This window comes from Bufo bufo, chromosome 8, assembly GCF_905171765.1.
Source record: "Bufo bufo chromosome 8, aBufBuf1.1, whole genome shotgun sequence".
Taxonomy (NCBI): Eukaryota; Metazoa; Chordata; class Amphibia; order Anura; family Bufonidae; genus Bufo; species Bufo bufo.
This window is the reverse complement of record NC_053396.1, coordinates 18,871,017-18,893,345: the sequence shown is the minus strand read 5'-3', so window position 1 is coordinate 18,893,345 and position 22,329 is coordinate 18,871,017. Positions and strand designations below refer to the sequence as shown.

General features: G+C 48.7%; 1 protein-coding gene across 2 annotated transcripts in view; it reads left to right on the top strand.

The window, feature by feature from the left end:
* PTPA (protein phosphatase 2 phosphatase activator) overlaps positions 1–22,329 on the top strand; it is a 52,965-nt gene that overhangs the window by 14,908 nt on the left and 15,728 nt on the right. For both annotated transcript variants that reach the window (XM_040406105.1, XM_040406104.1), the window contains exons 4-9: positions 5,089–5,214; positions 5,934–6,051; positions 8,278–8,377; positions 8,712–8,836; positions 9,651–9,751; positions 19,599–19,706. In XM_040406105.1, the coding sequence (XP_040262039.1) occupies positions 5,089–5,214; positions 5,934–6,051; positions 8,278–8,377; positions 8,712–8,836; positions 9,651–9,751; positions 19,599–19,706 (678 nt within the window). The remainder of the gene's footprint in view (positions 1–5,088; positions 5,215–5,933; positions 6,052–8,277; positions 8,378–8,711; positions 8,837–9,650; positions 9,752–19,598; positions 19,707–22,329) is intronic.

Below are 22,329 nucleotides of genomic sequence, written 5' to 3'. Positions count from 1 at the left end.
CGCTGCTTTCAGTACTGCGGGGTCGTAGTGATCAGACCACCCCCGTCTAGTCTTTGAGACCCCAGCCTGTCTGCCTTCTAAACATAGAGGGTCCCATCATATAACACAATGGTGCTGCTCCTATTATTCTAGTTAAGAAGCCCTGCGCTCGACTGTGTGAGTACACTGCCACCTAGTGGCCGCATAATAGAATGCACTCAGAAACCGTCACACGTCTCTAATAGGATTATTCACATTTTCTGGCAGGTAAAAGAATCCTATTAATATTACAGACCACCTCCACTGGCTTTCATTTTAAGGAAAGCATCTACAGTTGTCTTTTTTGCAGATGTGCATAGCAGCCTATACAATAGTAATAGTCATTTTGGATATAGCACCAGCATATTCCGCAGCACTTTACATTTCGGCAGGGTACGTGTACAAAGCAAATCGGACATTACAGAGTAACGAGCTTTATTCTATACCGAAAAAGTCACCCTGTCCAGGATATGCCTGAAGGACACTATGTATAATGTATATATACACACAGGGGTGGCATGTGGACACCCCCTTTATGTGTTTGCTCGTACCCCGACCTCCCTGTATGACCAGCATCGCATGTGTATATATAGGTGGATCAGGCTGTACTTGCACAGAGGACCTCTGATGTATTCCAATAATTGTGTACAACTTTTTAACCCCTTAACGGGGTTGTCCCATGACAACAACCTATCCCCCATTCACAGGATAAGGGGATAAGTGTCTGATCGGCAGGGATCCAACCGCCGGGGCCTCAGTTGAGCGAAAGAATGGAGGCCGCGTTCCCCTGTTTGAATGGAGCGGTGGACACGCGTGCATTTCTGCCGCTCCATTTGGCTCTCGGATAGACCATGGTGCTCGTACTCGGCATTCCCATTGAGATGAATGAGTCTGCTGCTGTATTAAAGCAGGGGAACATGGCACCCATTCTCATGGCGGGTGGGGATAGGCAATAGGTTGTTGAAATGGGACAACCCCTTTAAGGTCACAGCCTATTTTGTCAATTAATTTTTTTTTCTAATGTTTTTCATCCCCGTGTTTCGAGATCATCGACATCCATTAATGGTGCTGTTTTGGGGGTACATATAATGCATTAAAGAACTTTTACCATTTCTCTCGGGGGAAGGGGGGGGGACAACAGTTCCTTTATTAGACTGCCACAACCTACCGTCGCAGGGGGAATACATGGGGCGACATAAGAAGCTCCCTCCCTTAGATGGCATGGTTGCTATCATCCGGGGTTAAAGAACTGGAACTGGAGTTCCCTCTGACCCCGGCCTTTGCAGCAGAGCGTCAGCTGTAATAGTGTCTGCGCGGAGCGTGGCCAACATCGTACATGTATGGCTACTTTCACATCTGCGTTTTTGCTGGATCCGTCATGGATCAGCAAAAACGCTTCCTTTAGGATCATACAACCGTCTGCATGAACGGATCCGGTTGTATTATCTCTAAAAGACAGATCCGGCACTAAAACCGTTGTAAGTCAATGGGCGCCGGATCCGTTTTCTTTTGTGTCGGATAAAACGGATCTGGCACCGTTGACTTATATTGTGTTTCATGCAGGATCCTTCTTGCTCCGTATCCCACGATGCTTTTGTGTGCATCATGGAAACGGAACGCATTCTGCTTCAGTTTTTTCCCCCATTGACAATGAATCGGGACAAAACTGAAGCGGTTTCCTCCGGTTTTGAGATCCTATGACGAATCTCGATAGCGGAAAGGAAAACGCAGATGTGAAAGTAGCCTATGGCGGGTTGCAGGAAATACGCAATGTATATGTAGAGCGGATGTCAGGAAGACGCACACAGATTTAAAGGGGACACCGATGTCCATTCAGTTTAAGGCTCACTATTAAAGGGGTTTCTGAGACTTTTATGCTGATGACCTATCGTCTGGATTGGTGGGGGTCTGACACCCCGGACTCCGCCAAACAGCTGTTTGAGAAGACAGCGGCGCTGGCAGCCTTCTCACATTTTAGCTTGGGCTATGTGACGTCACATGACCTAGATGCAGCATAACCCCATTGAAGTGAATGGGGCTGAGCTGAGATACCGAGCACAACCGCTATACAATGTACGGCGCTGTGCTTGGTGAGCTGCGAGCACCGGTGCCTTCTCAAACAGCTGATTGGCAGGGGTATCGGACCCCCCTCCTATCCATAGGATAGGTAATCAGTATAAAAGTCTTGGAAAACCCCTTTAAGACTCTCCAGATTCGTTTGTGGATACCTCATACTCTTTTTGTTACAATACTCCCACAGCGATCAGCCGATCTTTTGGTATATGTTATTATATCTGAAATGATCATCTGCAATCTGTGGGGGAATCCAGGAGCAGTGATGGCCAGCGAACATATGTGAGCTGCCATCTTTTTTCACAAGTCCAGCGAGGCACAGGTAAGCCCTTACCTGTGCCTGTACCAGGAGCCGGTCTGAAAACAAATGCAGTCACCGGGAGCAGGCAGTTCCGAGAACAGCCCGTCGAAGGCCCCCGGTGGCTGTTCTCGGAACTGACTGCACTTGTTTTCAGACCGGCTCGCGCACAGGTAAGGGCTTACCTGTGCCTCGCTGGACTTGTGAAAAAAGATGGCAGCCTGCATATGTTCGCGGGCGAACAATGCGAACTGGCCATCACTGTCCAGGAGCAAGTGTTCAATTTCCCTGCAGTGCCCCCGCAGGCAAACGGAAGTATTACACAGTTCCATTCAGGTCCATAAGTTGTCCATGTAACGGATTGATGAACGCGCTCTTTATAGCTGCTCCTTCCGTCCTAATAGACAACAGTCCTGACTTGGGAACCTACCTAGCGTTGGGAATCTGTTTTTCAAAGCCACACAACCGCTTTAATTTAAGTTTTTTCCACTAATACCCCCCCCCCCCCCCCCCCCCCAATTGAAAACTGAGGAAGCAGCCTATCAAATATTGATGCCCTCGCATAGACGGGTACTGACAGCGCCCCATGCAGTGTCGAGCTGTTATTTCCTTGGTATTTTGCACACCCTTGTAATATTCTTAAAGCTCGTTGTGCGTCCGCCCGCATTGTCAGGTAATGTATTCTACATAGACGAATGTCGGCTCACGCTGCCGATGACCCCGGCTTACACAGGACACACACCCGAATGCTTCCGTTGCAATATTAATTTAGCCGGACAATAGGATGCCGCCTGCGCTTCCACACACCGCTTTTCAAAGAGACCCAGACACCAACGAAACCCTTGTGTCTCTTTAATTATGTATTAGGCAGCCCGGGCTGGCAGCTGGGGCCTGCTCGCTGCGTACGGCTCGGCTGTTTTTAATCCCTTTAAAAAGGCAGTAGAAAGCAATGGATGCGTGACTGGTCTCCCCCCCTCCCCCTCCTCCTCACCAGCTCCTAAGCCTAGAGGTACAGCCATCCCCTGCCAGCCATTATTCAGCCCGTCCCTGCTCTGCGAGAAGGATGGAGGAGCCAGAAATGGCCATAATGAGCCGCCTATGGCTGGGAGGCTGGTGGCCATGTAAATCATGGCTATTGTTTAACGGAAAGCTTCTCTCTCCCTGACTCTTAATTACAACGTGAAGCTGCGGCCGCCACAGCTGGATCCCCCGGCATCATGGCTTTATGATCCGGAGCTGGACACTGATGGGTTAATGAACCTAAAATACAATGTGTCCCTAGATATAAAAAATACACTAACTATCTATCTTATCTATCCATCGCTCTCTATCTCTATCTATCCATCTCTATCACTTTCTCATATCTCTCTCTCTCTCTCTCTCTCATCTATCTATCCATCTCTCTCGCTTTCTCATATCTATCCATATCTCTCTATCTCTCATATCTCTCTCGCTTTTTCATATCTATCTCTCTTTCTCATCTCTCTCTCTCTCTCTCTCTCTCTCTCTCTCTCTCTCTCGCTTTCTCATCTCTCGCTTTCTCATCTCTCTCTCTCTCTCTCTCTCTCTCGCTTTCTCATCTCTCTCTCTCTCTCTCTCTCTCTCTCTCGCTTTCTCATCTCTCTCTCTCTCTCTCTCTCTCGCTTTCTCATATCTCTCTCTCGCTTTCTCATATCTCTCTCTCGCTTTCTCATATCTCTCTCTCTCTCTCTCTCTCTCTCGCTTTCTCATATCTCTCTCTCGCTTTCTCATATCTCTCTCTCGCTTTCTCATCTCTCTCTCGCTTTCTCATATCTATCTATCCATCTCTCTCTCTCTCTCTCTCTCTCTCATATCTCTCTCTATCTCTCTCTCATATCTCTCTCGCTTTCTCATATCTATCTCTCTCTCTCTTTCTCATATATCTCTCTCTCTCTTTCTCATCTCTCTCTCACTTTCTCATCTCTCTCTCTCTCTCTCTCTCTCTCTCTCTCTCTCTCTCTTTCTCGCGCGCTTTCTCATATCTCTCTCTCGCGCTTTCTCATATCTATCTCTCTCTCTCTCTCTCTCTCTCTCGCATATCTATCTATCTCTCTCTCTCTCTCTCTCGCTTTCTCATATCTCTCTCTCTCGCTTTTTCATATCTCTCTCTCTCTCTCTCTCTCTCTCTCTCTCTCTCTCTCTCTCTCTCTCTCTCTCTCTCTCTCTCTCTCTCTCTCTCTCTCTCTCTCTCTCTCTCTCTCGCGCTCGCGCGCGCGCGCGCGCTTTCTCATATCTATCTGTCTAACTATCCATCTATTATCTCTATCTGCAGATAGATGGGAGGGACACCAGGTGTAAAGTACAGGTGACCGGCCACTTGTATGAACACTGGGGTATATACACATAAAGCCAGTATCTGTGCCAACAGTGATGGCAGCAAATCAAAGGGGTTACATGACATTACAAAATTGTGGTCTATTTTTCTTACCCCCCAGAAACGGCGCCTCTTTTGTTCATGGTCTGTGTCTGGTATTGCAGCTCAGCCCCTTTCAAGTTAATTCTGTAATACCAGGTAAGGCCATTGCCTAAAGTGGCGCTGTTTGTAGGAACAACTACTGTAAAAACAGCAGAATTTTGTGGGCAGGCCTCTGGGGCTAAATCCGGGGGTCTCTGCGGCCAGATCCGGGTATATAGCTGAAGTTTATGTCCTAATCACAGTACGTTTGGTTCCCCCACAGGCGATTGAGAAGCTGATGGCCTTACTGGACACTCTAGATCGCTGGATCGATGAAACGCCCCCCATAGACCATCCATCCCGTTTCGGCAACAAGGCATTTCGGACCTGGTACGCCAAGCTGGATCAGGTGGGAACCACAGCAGAGATTCCTGACCTGTTATAATGTGCGTGAAGCCACAAGGGGGCGCTGCCCAAGAGATTTCACCCCAGGTTACCAAAATGGGAATAGTACAGACATCCCCTATATATTCTATTACTGACAGTGGAGCGGAGAGCAGCCCATACAGTGCAAGCGCCTGTGTTTATAGGGGCTCGGCTATTATAAGTATGGCCGGCATGAGAAGAAGCCCCTGGTCTTAAGGTCTCAGCTGAGGGGGGAGCTCTACTGCGACTGAATTGTATAAACCAGTATGCTATGGAAACCTCGCGAAAAATTAATTCAGATTTTTCGTTGCAATGTGGGTTGAGGGCAGCGTTCTCTATATTATATATAATCCCCTGTTTGCATGGCAGGGTCTGCATTGTGTACATGTCAGTGGGCACTGCAGTAAGAATGGTGTGGGCACAAATACAATGCGCGCCCATAGCCGAAGTCCATATCAGACCCGGCACCCAGCACTATACCCTCACCGGGTTCGCACTGATTCCTTTCTGACTCGTTTGCTACCATTGGGTTGTTGGTAGATAGGGGGCACCCTCTGCAGGTTTAGGGCACCCGTGGGGTTGGGTGCAGATTCTGACTGTATGGCACGTGCCCTCAGCTGTAATCGGAGTGAATTCTGCTTCCCCCCCCCCCCCCCCATTCTACAAGCCCACACGTGTCTGACAGCAGAGTCTTCCTCCTAGGAAGCTGAGAATCTCGTTTCCACTGTGATCCCGCCAAATCTGAGCGCGGCGGTGCCCGAGGTGGCCGTATATCTGAAGGAATCTGTGGGGAACTCGACCCGTATCGACTACGGCACAGGTAAGTCGTGAAAACCCCCCCCCTATAAAACATCCTTATGAAGGGTTTCTGTGATCATTTTGCATCCATTCATATTCCCTTTACACCGGGCGAGCGTTTATGCAAATGAGTACGCGTAAAATATGTTCATTTTTCACCAGACTTGTCACTAAACAAAAACCCAACGATGCCCATGGCACAGCACAATAGCGGAGGCTCAGAAATGAAACTCGCTGGCTATTCCGCCTTGCACCACTAGGGTGCCCTGTTGCTGCAGCGGTGCTCGCCTGCCTGATGCCTGCAGTGGTTTTGGAGCTCACTTCTTCCTGCGCTGTCAGGTTTTTTTCCCCCTCTCCCTTACATCATTTCTTGTTCTCTGTTAGTCTCTCTAAAACGGTTTGTGTCTTGTAACTCCATGGGGTGACAGCATCAGCCGCACGTGTTCTGGGGCCGCTGGTAGACATGCGAGATGTGCGAGCAGCATGGAGCACATCTCACGTACGCCAAATACCTCCAGCGCCAGCCGCACATCTCTCCGCTGTAGCAAACAAGAGGTTCAGCAGCTTCGTTAACCCCCCCGGGAACGATCCGTCAGTTCTTTCTGTGCTTTTTGCGTCTGACAGAACTAAAAGTCTCAGCAAGACTTTGACTGGGAGGCCATGCTGAGCCTTACGCGTGTTCTAGGCAGATCTGTAAAAGCTCATGATAGGGAAGGTATGGAACCCAGGCAGGATGTTGGGGGTATTGGTTAAGGTCAGGGCGGTAGTAGTGTGCCGGCAGTGACGCTCTTCATCCTTTTGTGCCATCTGGTAGCTGGGAAGGGGTTAAAATCCTTAAAAAGGGACTATTTGAGGCACAGGAACTGGAAGCTTTTGGGAAGGGGGGCAGAAACGGGAAGGAAGTTGGGGAGGCAGAAAGGTTGTAGTTAGGAGGCCTATAGGCAGTAAGTCCTGGTTAGAAGAGAGGCATGGGCTTTTATTGCTTTATGATGGTCTTGACCTGTAAGGCTACTTTCACACTGGCGTTTTGCCTTTCCGTTTGTGAGATCCGTTCGGGGCTCTCACAAGCGGTCCAAAACGGATCAGTTTTGCCCTAATGCATTCTGAATGGAAAAGGATCCGCTCAGAATGCATCAGTTTTTGCCTCCGTTCCGTCTCCTTTCCGCTTTGTAGGCGGACACCAAAACGCTGCTTGCCAAACGGATCCGTTCTGACACACAATGGAAGTCAATGGGGACGGATCCGTTTTCTATGACACAATCTGGCACAATAGGAAACGGATCCGTCCTCCATTGACTTGGCTGTGTTTAAAGATAATACAAACGGATCCATTCTGAACTGATGCAGACGGACGTATTATCTGAACGTAGCTTATTTTTTGCACTATATGTCTATACCGTGACATTCCATCAGAAAGTCCTCCCAATGTGTGCCACTAGTGGCGAGCCTAAATGAGGTGTGAACAGAGCCTTAGTCTTGTGCCACATGTTGTATACCTCATGGCGGCAGGCGTAGGACGGTCATAGCAGCGGAGTGGGATTTCTGGAATAGGTTTCTGTTGCAGCCCATTGTCACCACTGCCTCCTACTGGCAACTGCTTTTCATAACACTTTTTTGTGCTTTTCTCACTGCTGATTTCCCACCACGTATCTCCGACAGACGCACACAGCGACGTACTTCCTCCGCAGGCTCCCATCATTATGTGTGTTCCATGTGCCAGGAGCTATCCCAGTCCATGGACACTGTGTGAATATGTCCTAAGGGTGCATTCACACGGCCATATGTATTTTACGGTCCGTGTTTCATCCGTTTCTTTTGCGGACCCGTTGACTTCAGTCATGAATAGGACATGTTCTATCTTTTGCAGAGGTGGAAAGCGCACAGAAGACATCCCCGTGCTATCCGCATCCGTATGTCCATTCTGCTAAAGATAGTACATGTCCTATTCTTGGCCGCAAATGCGAACCACTGAGTGAGTGGGTCCGCAAAAAAAAACGGATGCAACACTGACGTCATCCATATTTTGAGGATCACAAAATACACATGGTCATGTGACTGCCCCCTGGGTACATCCCAAATATATGAAGAATCCATATTCCCAGGCTGCTCCAGATTTTAGCGGTGCAGCAGCTTTGCACAAAGGTAGTGATCTCCGGTTGTTGTGAAACTACAACTCCCAGCATTTGCAACAGCTGAAGTACCACAGACTGGCGACCTTTGCCCTAACGCATTCTGCCTTTTTCCTTAGGACATGAAGCTGCCTTTGCCGCTTTCCTCTTTTGCCTGTGTAAGATTGGGGTTCTGCAGGTGGATGACCAGCTCGCCATTGTCTTCCGGGTGTTTAATCGGTAAGAGAAGGGCAGGATATAGGTGGTACACTCACAGACGGGACCACAGCTGGTGTAAAACATTTCCATTTAGTGGTGGACACATTATTAGTCCCCTTTTATCTTTTCATCATATCATTTATAAAGCCTTCGGGGTTCATGAATTTTACATATACGTATATTTCTTTCAAAAACAGCGCCACGCCTGTCCACTGGTTGCCTGTGGTATTACAGCACATCACCTTTCACCTCGCCATCTACAACCCATGGACTGGCGTGGTTGTAAGAAATCAGCCAGGTTTTCTAATCGCCCGTGAAGACTTTCTTTTTCATCGTCTTCTCCATGTCTCCACAGTTACCTTGAGGTCATGAGGAAACTGCAGAAAACGTACAGGATGGAGCCTGCTGGCAGCCAAGGGGTCTGGGGCCTGGACGACTTCCAGTTTCTGCCTTTTATATGGGGCAGCGCTCAGCTTGTAGGTAAAGAGTTCAGCTGTAGGACAGTAGTTGTTTCTAATGACTTGTTCTCCTCAGGATAATCGGACCACAAAAGCTGCATACACGGCGCCGATATCGGACCACGCAGGCTGCATACATGGCGCCGATATCGGACCACGCAGGCTGCATACATGGCGCCGATATCGGACCACGCAGGCTGCATACATGGCGGCGATATCGGACCACGCAGGCTGCATACATGGCGCCGATATCGGACCACGCAGGCTGCATACATGGCGCCGATATCGGACCACGCAGGCTGCATACATGGGGCCGATATCGGACCACGCAGGCTGCATACATGGCGCCGATATCGGACCACGCAGGCTGCATACATGGCGCTGATATCGGACCATGCAGGCTGCATACATGGCGCTGATATCGGACCATGCAGGCTGCATACATGGCGCTGATATCGGACCACAAAAGCTGCATACATGGCGCTGATATCGGACCACGCAGGCGGCATACATGGCGCTGATATCGGACCATGCAGGCGGCATACATGGCGCTGATATCGGACCACGCAGGCTGCATACATGGCGCCGATATCGGACCACGCGGGCTGCATACACGGCGCCGATATCGGACCACGCGGGCTGCATACACGGCGCCGATATCGGACCACGCGGGCTGCATACACGGCGCTGATATCGGACCACGCGGGCTGCATACACTGCGCCAATAACCACACATATGTTGTCTCATATAGACATGGCATCCTTACTCTTCATCTCACTGCTGTGACCCCCTGACTTGGCAAACAGCGTTTAACATCTGCTCCATGTCTCTGCAGATAATTCCACCCTGGAGCCCAGGCATTTTGTGGACGAGAAGGTGGTGAATGAAAACCACAAGGATTATATGTTTTTGGAGTGCATCTTATTTATTACACAGGTGAGATGACCCGTTCACTGCTTGCTGGCGGAATATGGCAGGAAAGGCTGACCTTGCTACTCCTCAGCCCTCCCAGTGCCAGATCAACCTTGAGATGAAGTCAGGGGGACTGACTGGTTGCTAGGGATGTGCTACATGGAAATGGCTGTGGCCGGTGTATCTGTAAGAACCAGTCTATTGCAAACCGGCATAGGCATAGAAATGACTTGGCTTGCAGCGCCCTTGCCCTGAGAGCCAACTTGTGTACCATGTCAGGACTGAATATCCATAGAGTACTGTGCCCTGGTTTCCTAGATCACGCCAGTGGTTTAAAGGGGTTTTCCGAGTGTTTACTACTGAACAATATCTGATTGGTGAGGGTCTGACACCCAGCACCCCCACCTATCAGCTGTGTAAAGAGTCCTCCTGGCAGTTTACCAAGCACAGTGCCATCCATTGGATACCAGCTGTCCTAGGTATTGCAGGGACTGAGCTGCACCTAGACCATGTGGACAATATCTGTGAAATCATTGGAGCGTCATGGCCTTTTGAAACACATGATCTGTTCCCCATCAATCAGATGCTGATGACCCACCCCGAGGAGAGGTCATCCGTATTAAACACTCGCACAACCCCTTTAAAGACGCCAGTGCGATCCCTTCAGTAGGCATGGCAAGGAATAGAGATGGCAGACCCGCATCGTATCGCCCTCTCAATTCTAAAGCAGTAGGCCTGAAGAGGAGTGGTGGGGCAGACACCCATCAAAGTTTTTGTCACCCAAGCTCCAGAAAGGCGACAGACGTGAACCTGGATTTACAGCGCAATTCCCGAATATATTTTTCTTAGGCTACTTTCACACTGCGTTGTTGAGGCAGAGGATCTCAATACCGGAAAAAAAAGTTTCCATTTAGTCCTGATGCATTCTGAATGGAAACGAGATCCGTTCAGTCAGCATTCGTATTGTGACCGGATAGAAAACCGCTGCAAGCTGCGTTTTTGTGTCCGGTCATAAAAACTGATGCGTCAATTAAAACAATGTAAGGCCTATTGCACACGACCGTATGTCTTTCAGTGTTTTGCGGTCCATTTTTCACGGATCCGTTGTTCCATTTTTTGTTTCTGTTTTTCCGTTCCGTTTTTCTGTATGGCATATACAGTAATTACATAGATAAAATTGGGCTGGGGATAACACTTTCAATAGATGGTTCAGCAAAGAACGGAAACGGAAGACATACGGATGCATTTCCGTATGTGTTCCGTTTTTTTTGCGGACCCATTGACTTGAATGGAGCCACGGAACGTGATTCGTGGGCAATAATAGGACATGTTCTATGTTAGAACGGAAATACGGAAACGAAATCAATACGGAGTACATTCCGTTTTTTTTGCGGAACCATTGAAATGAATGGTTCCGTATACGGAACGCAAAAAACGGCCAGTAAACAGGAAAAAAAAATGGCCGCGTGCAGGAGGCCTAAGTCAATGGTGACGGAACCGTTTTTTTTTCTTTCTTTTTTTAGGAGTTTAAAAAGCCGGATCCGTCACCCATTGACTTTCAATGTATTTAGTGACTGATCAGTTTTTGATTTTCACAGAACCGCATCCTATCAAAACGGATCCGTTTAATTCCGGTATTGAGATCCTCTGCCGCATCTCAGTACCAGAATTAACGACGCAAGTGTGAAACGGGCCTTATCGGAATCCCTTCCTTCAAGAGCACAATCTTCAGGGAAACTCTGGACTGGGATGACTGACCGCTGCTGTCCGTAATTACAAGTGACCGCTGCTGAACACCTCATCACTGCAGCCATGTACCCCTACCGCAGGGGTCAGCAACCGTCGGCACTCCAGCTGCTGTGAAACTACAACACCCAGCATGCAAACATGCTCGGTGGTTTTCACAACTCCCATAGAAGTGAATGGAGCATTCTGGGAGTTGTAGTTTCAGGACATCTGGAGGTTGCTGATCCCTGCTCTGCCGTATCCCACTCTTCCAACGGTAGGGATTGTGATACTAGGAAGGTTTAGGAAATTACCGTAGGTGCCACTTCCTAACATAAAAAGCGTAAGGTCACTAAAATGAACGCGTCAACGCCCACTGCCCAGTTCTAGGCTGCAGTCTAGCCTCCAGTTATTATTCAGATAGCGCCAACATATGCCGCAGTGCAGTACTGAGAACGCATTCGCTCTTTGGGGCTGCCGTGTCTTTGCTGGCAGAAGATATGGAGAGTTTTTACGACTTGGGCCCCTTGCTTTGGGAATGATTTTGGAAAGTGCAGTTCGTGGATCATGACGGCGGATGTATGGGTGGTATCAGAGGCGAAACTAAAGGTAAAGTAAAATCCATCCCAAGTACTATGCTGGTGTCTTTGTATGTGCCCGTCAGGCACCAGGCCCTGGTGCAGCTGGTACCACTAACCCACTACAGCTTACAGGCCTGGGTATAATATATAAGAATTTATCATTTCTGGGAAGACACAGGAATTACGGACTGATCGTCTACGGCATTCGCCCATTTTCCCTCTATAGTTATGTTTTGGTTTTTTTTACGCCATAGTAGTGGCTGTTTTTTTTTTGTTTTTGTTTTTTTACTCCTATCAGCCCAAAAATTAGCTCAGGGCAATGTCGTATGGCTTTTTTTCTTTTTAGAAAACGTCATTTAAAAAAAAAAAAAAAATTCGGTGCAGTGTTTTTCCGTCAGGCTCCATAGTTGAAAAACAGGCTCGCGCTGTAACGGAGCAGCAATGTGAGCTGCACCCACATGGTTAAAGGTTAACACATTCATTTCACGTGTCGTAAGACGGCAGGGGAACTGGGTGAGGCTGCCTAAAGCTTTTCGTGCAGCTGTGAGCCGAAGGGTTGTACATCGCACGCTGGAACTTGTAGTTCTGCAACGTAAAATGGAACGGATCATAACCGGAGCCTGATGAAGCCCCATCGCCGGCGTTACGTTGGCCTCCCTGTTATGGAGGTGGCGGTAGAAATCTCAGTCTCTCTGCTTTTATTCCTGGAAACGTTATCTGCCTCTGGGAGCGTGCAGATCAGAGGACAGGCTATCCCTATTGAGAAATGTATATTGACTGTGACCCCGGGGGGTCACGCAGGGGCGGCACATCACTGTCTGAAGATGCTACCGGGGCAGGCAGTCATGAGAGTATCGCCTGCCTGGAGCATTATATGGCAGGGACAGCAGCTGCAAACCAGGTCCTACTCCCTTTGTGTGCGCCGACTGCTCCATAATGGAAATGTTCTCTGCGGTGCGGTAGATTTCCATATAAAAGTAAGACTGGGGGGAAAAATCTAAACTGGTGGCTTGGAGCTTATGTATGGAGGAAAGTATTTAGGAACTCCTATATAATAGCGCACTTAATCCCCCCCCATGTTCCATTAATGCTGCCAAACTGAGTCCTATGTTATAGCCTTTTTTATACTGCCTAACCCCATGTTCTAATGATTATATTGCAGTTCTACCTATAAACCCACATGGACGTGCACCGCTGAGGTAAACGTTAACACGTCATTAGTGAGGTCAGGAAGACCCTTTAATAGACCCCATTAGATAACTCTGAGCCAATGGAAGAAAAACATGGCTGCTTTCTTCCAGACACCGCACGTCCACGGGTTTCGTCTGGTATTACAGCACGGTCTCATTGCCGTGAATGGGACTGAGCTGCAGTACCACACACGACCTGTGGACAGAGGAGGCGCTGGTTTTTGGAATTAGGCAGTTTAAAAAAAAAAAAAAATTATGTATTCTAATCCAGTGCATCTCCTTTTTTTTAGGACCCTGAGGTTTCCTCAGGACATCCATGCATTACATGGTCAAAGCATTGATTTCAGTAGGAACTGTGTAATACTTCTTTTCCCCTGTGGCGGCGCTGCAGGTAAGGCTACTTTCACACTGGCGTTTTGGTTTTCCGTTTGTGAGATCCGTTCAGGGCTCTCGCAAGTGGTTCAAAACGGATCAGTTTTGCTCTAATGCATTCTGAATGGAAAAGGATCCGCTCTGGAGGCGGACACCAAAACGCTGCTTGTAAACAGATCCGTCCTGACAGACAATGTAAGTCAATGGGGACGGATCCGTTTTCTCTGACACAATCTGGCACAATAGAAAACTGATCCGTCCTCCATTGACTTTCAATAGAGTTCATGACGGATCCGTCTTGGCAATGTTACAGATAATACAAACGGATCCGTTCATGGCGGATGCATGCGGTTGTATTATTGTAACGGATCCGTTTTTGCAGATCCATGACGGATCCGCCCAAAACGCGAGTGTGAAAGTAGCCTAAATGGAACATTTGCAGAAGTGTGTGCAGCTGGGGAAACTCTTCATCTTGAGGGACCCGCCACCTGCACCCCCTTTGTAAGGTGACCCATAAAAGCTACGTTATGCCCAGACATCTGTTCGGTACTAGAGGAATAAAGCGGCTGTAGGATGAGGACCCCTTTAAGTTGGAGGTGGGCACTTTGATGCAATTCTCTTCAGCAGGCTCCAGCACTCCAGCTGTTGTCAAACTACAACTCCCAGCAAGCTCCATTCACTTCTGTGGGAGTTCTGAGAACAGCCAAGCAAGTCTGCATGCTGGGAGTCTTAGTTTCACCCCCAGGCTGGTCCTTGCCACAGACCCTGGCTAACAATGCTGCCTGCCACCTCCTCAGGTCCGACATAAACCTGCCCATTTACGTGTTATTTCTATGGCGAGCGCGGGATCAGCGCCGCCTACACTGAGGGGAAACAGTGGGTTTGAATGGGTTGAAATCCAACCACCGACGTGAGAGTAAAGATGTCCAAGATTAGAAAAAGATTGTTGATTTCTTCAAAAAACAGTGCCCCTCCTGTCCATAGTTCGTGTATGGTATTGCTACTCTGCTCCATTGAATTGAATGGTGGTGGGATGCAATACCACACACAGCCTGTGGACAGGGGTGGTGCTGTTTTTGGAAAAAAGTAGCCACGGACAACCCTGAGCTCTGTGATAGCGGCAGATGAGCTGCACTGTTCTGAAATGAACCCTAATGTGTGGACTTAATGGGGGGCCATGGGATATAAATGAATTACGCCCCATGGACCTAGCTCCGAGATGTTGGTCCATGCACCCCGGTCCAGGGACGGCCATTGTAAAACCGCATCCTAAGGATCTGGGGTAACATCACCGTCTCCTCTCGATCTGCTTGCAGCCTAGAATTTTCTATATAATTTTTTTTTACAAGCATCTCTTTTAAAGGGATTCATTGACAGACCAATACCCCCCCTCCTTCCCAATTGCCCGAGGCTTGTTGATGAAGGAGCGCTTCGGATGCAGTCTCGTGGCTGGCAGCTCAGGGGTTAATGAAAGCGCAGCTTCCACCACAAAGGATGAGATCAGTGAAGTTTCGAATGAGCGATGCTGACTTAACGAGAGATGAGCAGTAATTGAAAGGCGCGGAGCATTGTGCAGCGCTCTCCTCTGCCTGCGCAGTCGCCGCTTCACTCTGCCCTTCTAAATTTGGAGGAGATTTTTATTTTTTTATTTTTTTTCTTTCCTAGAGAAGGGAGGGTTCGGATTTCTGCTGGAAGGGAAGGAACTGACAGGAAGGGGCTGCTCTCATCTATCCCTCTCCCCCCCTCCTCCCCCTCCCTCCTCTTACTGACTGAGGAACCATTTACAAAAGGCTCATTCTCTGGGGAGAGCAGAGTCAGGAACGCAGAGCCTGTGAGTAATTTCCTGCTCAATATGGCTTCTCTGACTCATACAATTCCCCTGAGGTTACTGCAGGATTGGCTCTCTCCCTCGCTCTCTCCATCATGTGATGTCTCAGGCTCTTTTTCTCCTGCAGTCTCTCATGATCTCTCCTTGCGTTTTCTCTCCTATTTTATTTTATTTAGTTCCCCCACCACCACCACTTTCTGTCCCCATTAACACGCCGGCAGTACACCTTTGAAGTGGAAGTGTCGTCGGTGTAACGTCCCGGTGACTGGGCTGCGTATCTGCATGTCAAAGCAGATTGTCCTTGCTGCAAGCCTTCCCTTATTATTATCCAGTGAAAAAAGCAGAAGTGAGATGGCGGCTTTATTAAATGCTGAGGTGCGCTTCCACGTTCAGGGCTCGCGCGCACAAACGAACCGTGCGCCGGCCAGGCTTGTATTGCGGATATGCAATAAATGGGCACCCACTTGAATGGGTCCACAATCTGAAAGGTGTGGTGCGGAACGGAGGCATGGAACCTCCCCCACGGAAGCGCTCTGTCCGTGCCTCTGCACCGCCTTCAAGTGAATGGGTCCGCAATGCACAGGCACCGACCGTAGGGCCGCCGTATGCTGTGCGCAGCACAGGCCTGGCCGGCACATGTTCGTGTGCATGAGCCCTTAGTAACTGCCAGCCTAGCACTCGTTTGGACGACAGACATATACATACATACATACATAGGAGACTCCCTTGACTACAAAAGGATCAGGCAGGGTTGAAATTCAGCATGCCTAATCCTTCCTTTCACCAACATCTGCTGATGGAAAGCCTGGAACTCGGCATACACAGCCTGCCCTGACGAAAATCATCTCATCTGTATGGGCGCCTTTAGTTTAAAGCGAGGATCTACCAAGAGGGTATTGATTTACAGATACAATGGGTATCTGTATAAAATTAGGAAAACCTATCTAAAAACAGCGCCACTTATGCCCATAGGGCTGCTGTGGTATTGCAGCTCTGTCACCACCCCTGACACATCTGTTTTAGTAAATCCTTGTATTCTCCCTGAAAAAGCAGGTTGGGAGCCTCTTTTCTTCAAACTCTGCAATTTGCAGTGGTCTGTTATTCCCCCTAGAATTGTATGAATACGTTGCCAGCTGGGTTTTACCAGTTGGGGGCGTGCCCCTTCATAGTCGGCACCGATTGTCAGACTGTGCAGGGACAATGTCCTACCCAGAAGTCAATTTATTCATAAGTTTCCAGGTAGAACAGAGTAACGGCACAGTTCAGACCTTTAAAGGAAGGAGGCTCCAGAATTGTAATTAATGGGGAACACGAATATTTGCTACATCAGACATGTCAGTGAATAGAGCTCGGCTACAGTACCACACACAGCCCGTGGACAAAAGTGGCACCGTTTCTTAAAGAAAGCCATGTTTTTTTGGTTTGTTTTTTTCCATCTCACTTGATACCCTAAAAGTTTTCTGAGACCTTTTTACTGAAGACCTCTCCTATCTGATCGGTGGGGGTCCGACACCCGGGACCCCCCGCTGATCAGCTGTTTGAGAAGACACCAGTGCTCCTGTGAGCTCCTCAGCCTTCTCTTAGCTCACCAAACACAGTGCCACCCATTTTATAGTGGCCGTGCTTGGTATTGCAGCTCAGCCCCAATCACTTCAATGGGGCTGAGCTGCGCCTAGACCACATGACTAACGAATGTGATGTCATACTGCCTAGGCTAGGCTGCAACGCTACTGTGAGCGCCACTGCCTTCTTAAACAGTTGATCAGCGGGGGTCCCGGGCATCGGACCCCCACCGATCACCTACTGATGACCTATCCAGGGGACAGGTAATCAGTTAAAAAAGATCTCGGAAAACCCCTTTCATCCAGGACTATAATCCTTTCCGCCCTGTGCAACAGTTTTACCGCCCAGATCTCACTTTTATGGGATTTGTCATATCTATGGGAACAGCCCCAAAATTTTCCATGAAGTGGTGGATATGGAGTTCCAGACAGATTAAAAATTAAATTAGTCCAATGATGTCGTTTTGTCCAAGATAAGCGGTGACCTGTGTAAGACAGCTGCTTATCTCCTAAATGTGAAGCCAAATGGACACGTTAATGATGGAGCCTGGGTGGAACGCTGTCTCTGTACAGGAGATGGCAGTCACCTCTGGTCCCACCCGTTCATCTCATTATAGAGAAGCAGTATCCAGGTTCCTCTGGCACCGCTGATCTTAAGCTGCTTTCACACAGTCAGGCCTCGTTCACATTACCGTTTTTCACGGACGTGTGCTATGCGCATTTTCCATGGACAGCACATGTATCTATTTATTGTAATGTGTCTGTGCACATATCAGTTTTTTTTTTTTTTTTACTGACCATGGGTTAGTAAAAAAAATCAGAGAGACATGCACCACAGATGCCATCCGCATTGTGTCCGTGATTTTCACGGACCCATAGACTTCAATGGGTGTGTTGGGTCCGGCATCACTTACCAAAGTAGTGCACGTCTCCGTGATTATTATTTTATTTTATTGACCCACGGTGAGTAAAAACATTCAAATCGATGGGTACGTGTGCTGAACGTTGAAAATGCGGACAGAACACGTCAGTGAAAAACAAGGCCTTACAAGGGAGCCAGTGGGATTGTCTCTGAAAGTTCATCATGGCAGAACTAATGTGTGGAGAAGCCAAGACTTAAAAAGCAAATGTTATAAAATATGACAAAAAGGGTTCATTCACACAACCGCATTTCTGGGTCTGCATCCGTTCCACAATTTTGCGGAACGAGTGCAGACCCATTAATTTCAATGGGGACAGGACACATGCATCCGTTCCACGGCCCCACAAAAAAGATGGAGCATGTCCTATTCTTGTCCGCCAGTGAGGACAAGAATAGCCATTTCTATCATAGGGCCGGCCATGGGCGTTCCACAAAATGCGGAACGCACACTGAAAGTACCCGTGTTTTGCAGATCCGCAATTTGCAGACCGCAAAACACTTAGGGTCATGTGAATGGACCCTAAAACAAAGGAGACTTAGAGGCTTCAGCAGTGATCCCAGTAAGCACAGTGCTTGCAGCAGGTAAGCAGAGACCGCCGGGGGATTGTCCATAAATTGCATGAAATCAAACGCCTCTTCGTGGACCCCATCCCGTCAATGTATTTCTCATTAGAAGCCACTTTAAGGTAATTGCTTGTGGAAGAACTATTCGCAGGGAGCGGAACCGCAGGAACAGTTTGGTAAAGCCGCCGGATGGTGGCATTCAGTCCAATTTAAAGGGGTTCTGCAGTTTTTTTAAACTGATGATCTATCCTCTGGATAGATCATCCACATCTGATTGGCAGGCGTTTTGAGAAGGCAGTAGCGCCGCGGCCTTCTCACTGTTTAGCGCAGGCCCAGTGACATCACGACTAGTATCAATGGCCTGGGCGGGGCTAAGCTCTGTTTACTTGAATGGAGCTTAGCCCCGCCCAGGCCAGTGATACTAGTCGTGACGTCACTGGGCCAGCGAGAAGGCCGCGGCACTACTGCCTTCTCAAACAGCTGATCGGCGGGGGTCCAGGGTGTCGGACCCCCGCCGATCAGATGCCGATGATCTATCCAGAGGATTGATCATCAGTTAAAAAAAACTGCAGAACCCCTTTAACCGCTTGTTACTTCAAATCGGCAAAGTTTCTTCCAAGCCAACACAGTAGCATTTCAGAAGGGTGGGGGAAGGGAGGTTGTTCATGTCCTTTCTCCATAATGGAGAAACATTAGGAATAATACTCTTATTATTGAAGTGAGTGCCATGCTTAGACCCATCATATGTTCTTTTCAGTATGACAGATTGAGAAAAAAAAAAACGTGGCTCCTGACAAACCTTCTACCGTTTTGTGTATACAGCTCCTTTACAGACCTCTAAGTCCCCTTAGTTGCTCCCTTCGCCTTCTCTTTTACTAGTCGGTAGAAAGTAAAGGAGTCGGATGGAAATGAGTAAAACGTGACTGCAGGATCAGACTACACAGTGTGTGTTTGTGGTCTGTAACCATGGAAACTCATGGACCCGCCCAGAAGCTGAAGATGGAAATCGAAAATGTTAGTTGTCCTCTGGGCCTAAAATGGCAGCTACTAACCATAGGTCCTTCAAGAAACTCCTTTTCTATTGCACACTGCCGCTTCATTCAATCTTCTGCTTATTTCTCTTGTAGATGAAGACCGGCCCGTTTGCAGAACACTCCAATCAGCTGTGGAACATCAGCGCCGTTCCTGCATGGTCTAAAGTCAACCAAGGCCTCATCCGCATGTACAAGGCAGAGGTGAGACGGCGTGTTCTTTATGTGCTGCCCTCCAGATCATGGCTCCTGTGCAGATTGCTATAAAAGCTGTGACCAGGAAGGGGATAAAGCTTTCCAGTAAACCACACGCTGAGTGATAGCGAAAGATGCAGGTTCTCTGTAAGAGGGTGACGAGTCTCATAGTGAAAGTAGCGCCTCAATAGGAAGCCCCATCATAAGGCCGCCATCAGGATAACTGACAGCTGCAGATTTGTTTTTTCTTCCTCCATAGCAAACCAAATTCATTTTACTGACCCCTCCGCGTTGTCCGACACACATTGGCGACCACACGGATATTTGTAGAAGGTTAAACTGTGGTATCCTCTGACCTGCGGGGTATCAGAAACCTCAAAGAACCCATAGTCTGCCGTATTGTGGTGTAGTGCATGGCACCGGCTTGTGCTGTGGTGTTTTGTGTGGCTTCAGTGGAACCAGATGAGATCTGGCAAGGATTTGTAGCGTGGCTGTGGGTTGTCCATAAACGCAAATCCCTGTTCCGCCGCCACTGTATAGGAATGCAGTGACACGCTGTAGGTCTCCCATGCAAGAAAACCCCTTCTATCTTGCAGTATGTTAGAAAATCCTAGTTCGCTTTTCTCCACAGTATACTAATGTATGGATTCTCCTTTGGCCTCTGTTGGGTGAATGGAGCCATTCGGATGCACTTAGCGTATTGGCTGGGAGCTCTTCTCTAAGTGTAGGGCTTAGCATGATGTGAATATGGGCTTAGATTGCAGTTTTTGGGAGCACTTACCAGTTGTGCCGAATGAGCGTCAGCTCTCCCCTGACTTCCCCTTTAACATGCACATTCGCCTCAGCACAACGTGTATGTCGTTTTAATAGGACAAGTGGAGAAGCTGCTGCCTGACACATATGGCACCGCTCATCTCCAGGATAAAAGACGGATCAGATTAGGTTATAGTCCAGCCTTCTAGATACATCGTTGGACAACTGTCTGCCATAATATTTAAAGGGGTTGTGAAGAATACCACTGCCATCGACCGCCCCCATTTGGCAGGACATGTGTCGGCTCCTCGCTCCTTTTTCTCCCAGCCTGCAATGCTCCTCTGAGCTAGCTCGATGGAAACATCCCGTTTGACATTTCCGCAGCCGATCACTGGCCGCGGTGGAGATCGTATCCCTTTGCGTCATGTGGCCATTTGTCATGATGTAAGGCAGGGATGGCCAACCTGAGGCTCTCCAGCTGTTGCAAAACTACAACTCCCAGCATGCCCAGACTGCCTACAGCTATCAGCCTACAGCAGGGCATGGTGGGAGTTGTACTTTTACAACAGCTGAAGGTCCGCAGGTTGGCCATGCCTGACTTAAGGGGAACGGGTCAACCGTCATGGGCAGTAGAGCCCTGAGAAGCAGGTCCTGCCAAGTGGGGGTTGTTCAGAAAAAAAAATAAAAAACATTTTTTGCATAACCCCTTGTCCAGGGGTGCAAAAATTTGCCCAAGATCAACAAACGGGGTAACATAAAAAAATATAGTTGATTGTTACGTTTTTCTGGTGGTCTCTGCTTCCTCCCTACCACGCCAAAAATACGCATGTGACCGCTGCAGTCAATCGCAACCGCTTTAAATTGTCAGCAGAAAATTTGAATGTCTACGTCCGTCCGGACCAGAGACACTTGGCAGCCGCTGATCTCCACTTGGACACACTTTTATGTTTCAGCCATTACTTTTGCAGGATGACAGGACAGTCCAGCACTCTACTGGACTATAAAGAGGTCTACTTGTGTCAGAGTGTGGTCACTGTCCCCTCATTTCCCAGTAGAACATCCGGCCATGTGCGAGCAGCTTTAGTTTTATGGCCTCCTGAAGGCCCACACACTTATCAGTGGAGCAGGGGTTAATGTATCTGGGTTCTGTTACCACAGACTCGTCTGTTAACCCGTGAAGGGGGCCAGCACCGCCTGTACTGAATAGAATTACTGAGGTGAAAAGTTCCTGGAGCTCTGAATCAGTCCTTCCTCCTTCTCCCCCCTCGCTGCCGGCTCCACATCCTGTGTAAGGTTCCACCCACATACCTCTGTAATCTGGGAGCCAGTCTCTTGGAAGTCTGCGCTGTCTCCTTCCTGCTAAGAAAGATCTCTGTTCCCGTTTGGCCCTCCGATTACAGAGGCCAGGTGCGGACGGGAGCAGCGTGGTCTACCTGAGCAGTGCCGGGGGTCCTCAGCTGGTGCCATACAAATCACTGCAGAGCTGAACACCACTACACCTTGTGTCCTATAGTTAAGGCATTATCATTAGGGTCCAGAAACAACACCGTATTTGGCTACATGCACACGACCGTGCCGTTTTTTGCGGTCCGCAAACCGCGGATCCGCAAAAAACGGAAGCCGCCCGTGTGCCTTCTGCAATTTGCGGAACGGAACGGGCGGCCATTGATATAACTGCCTATTCTTGTCCGTTTTGCGGACAAGAATAGGACATGCAATATTTTTTTTGTTGGGCCGGGGAACGGAGCAACGGATGCGGACAGCACACGGAGTGCTGTCCGCATCATTTGCAGCCCCATTGAAGTGAATAGGTCCGCATCCGAGCCGCCAAAACGGCGACTCGGATGCGGACCCAAACAACGGCCGTGTACATGAGGCC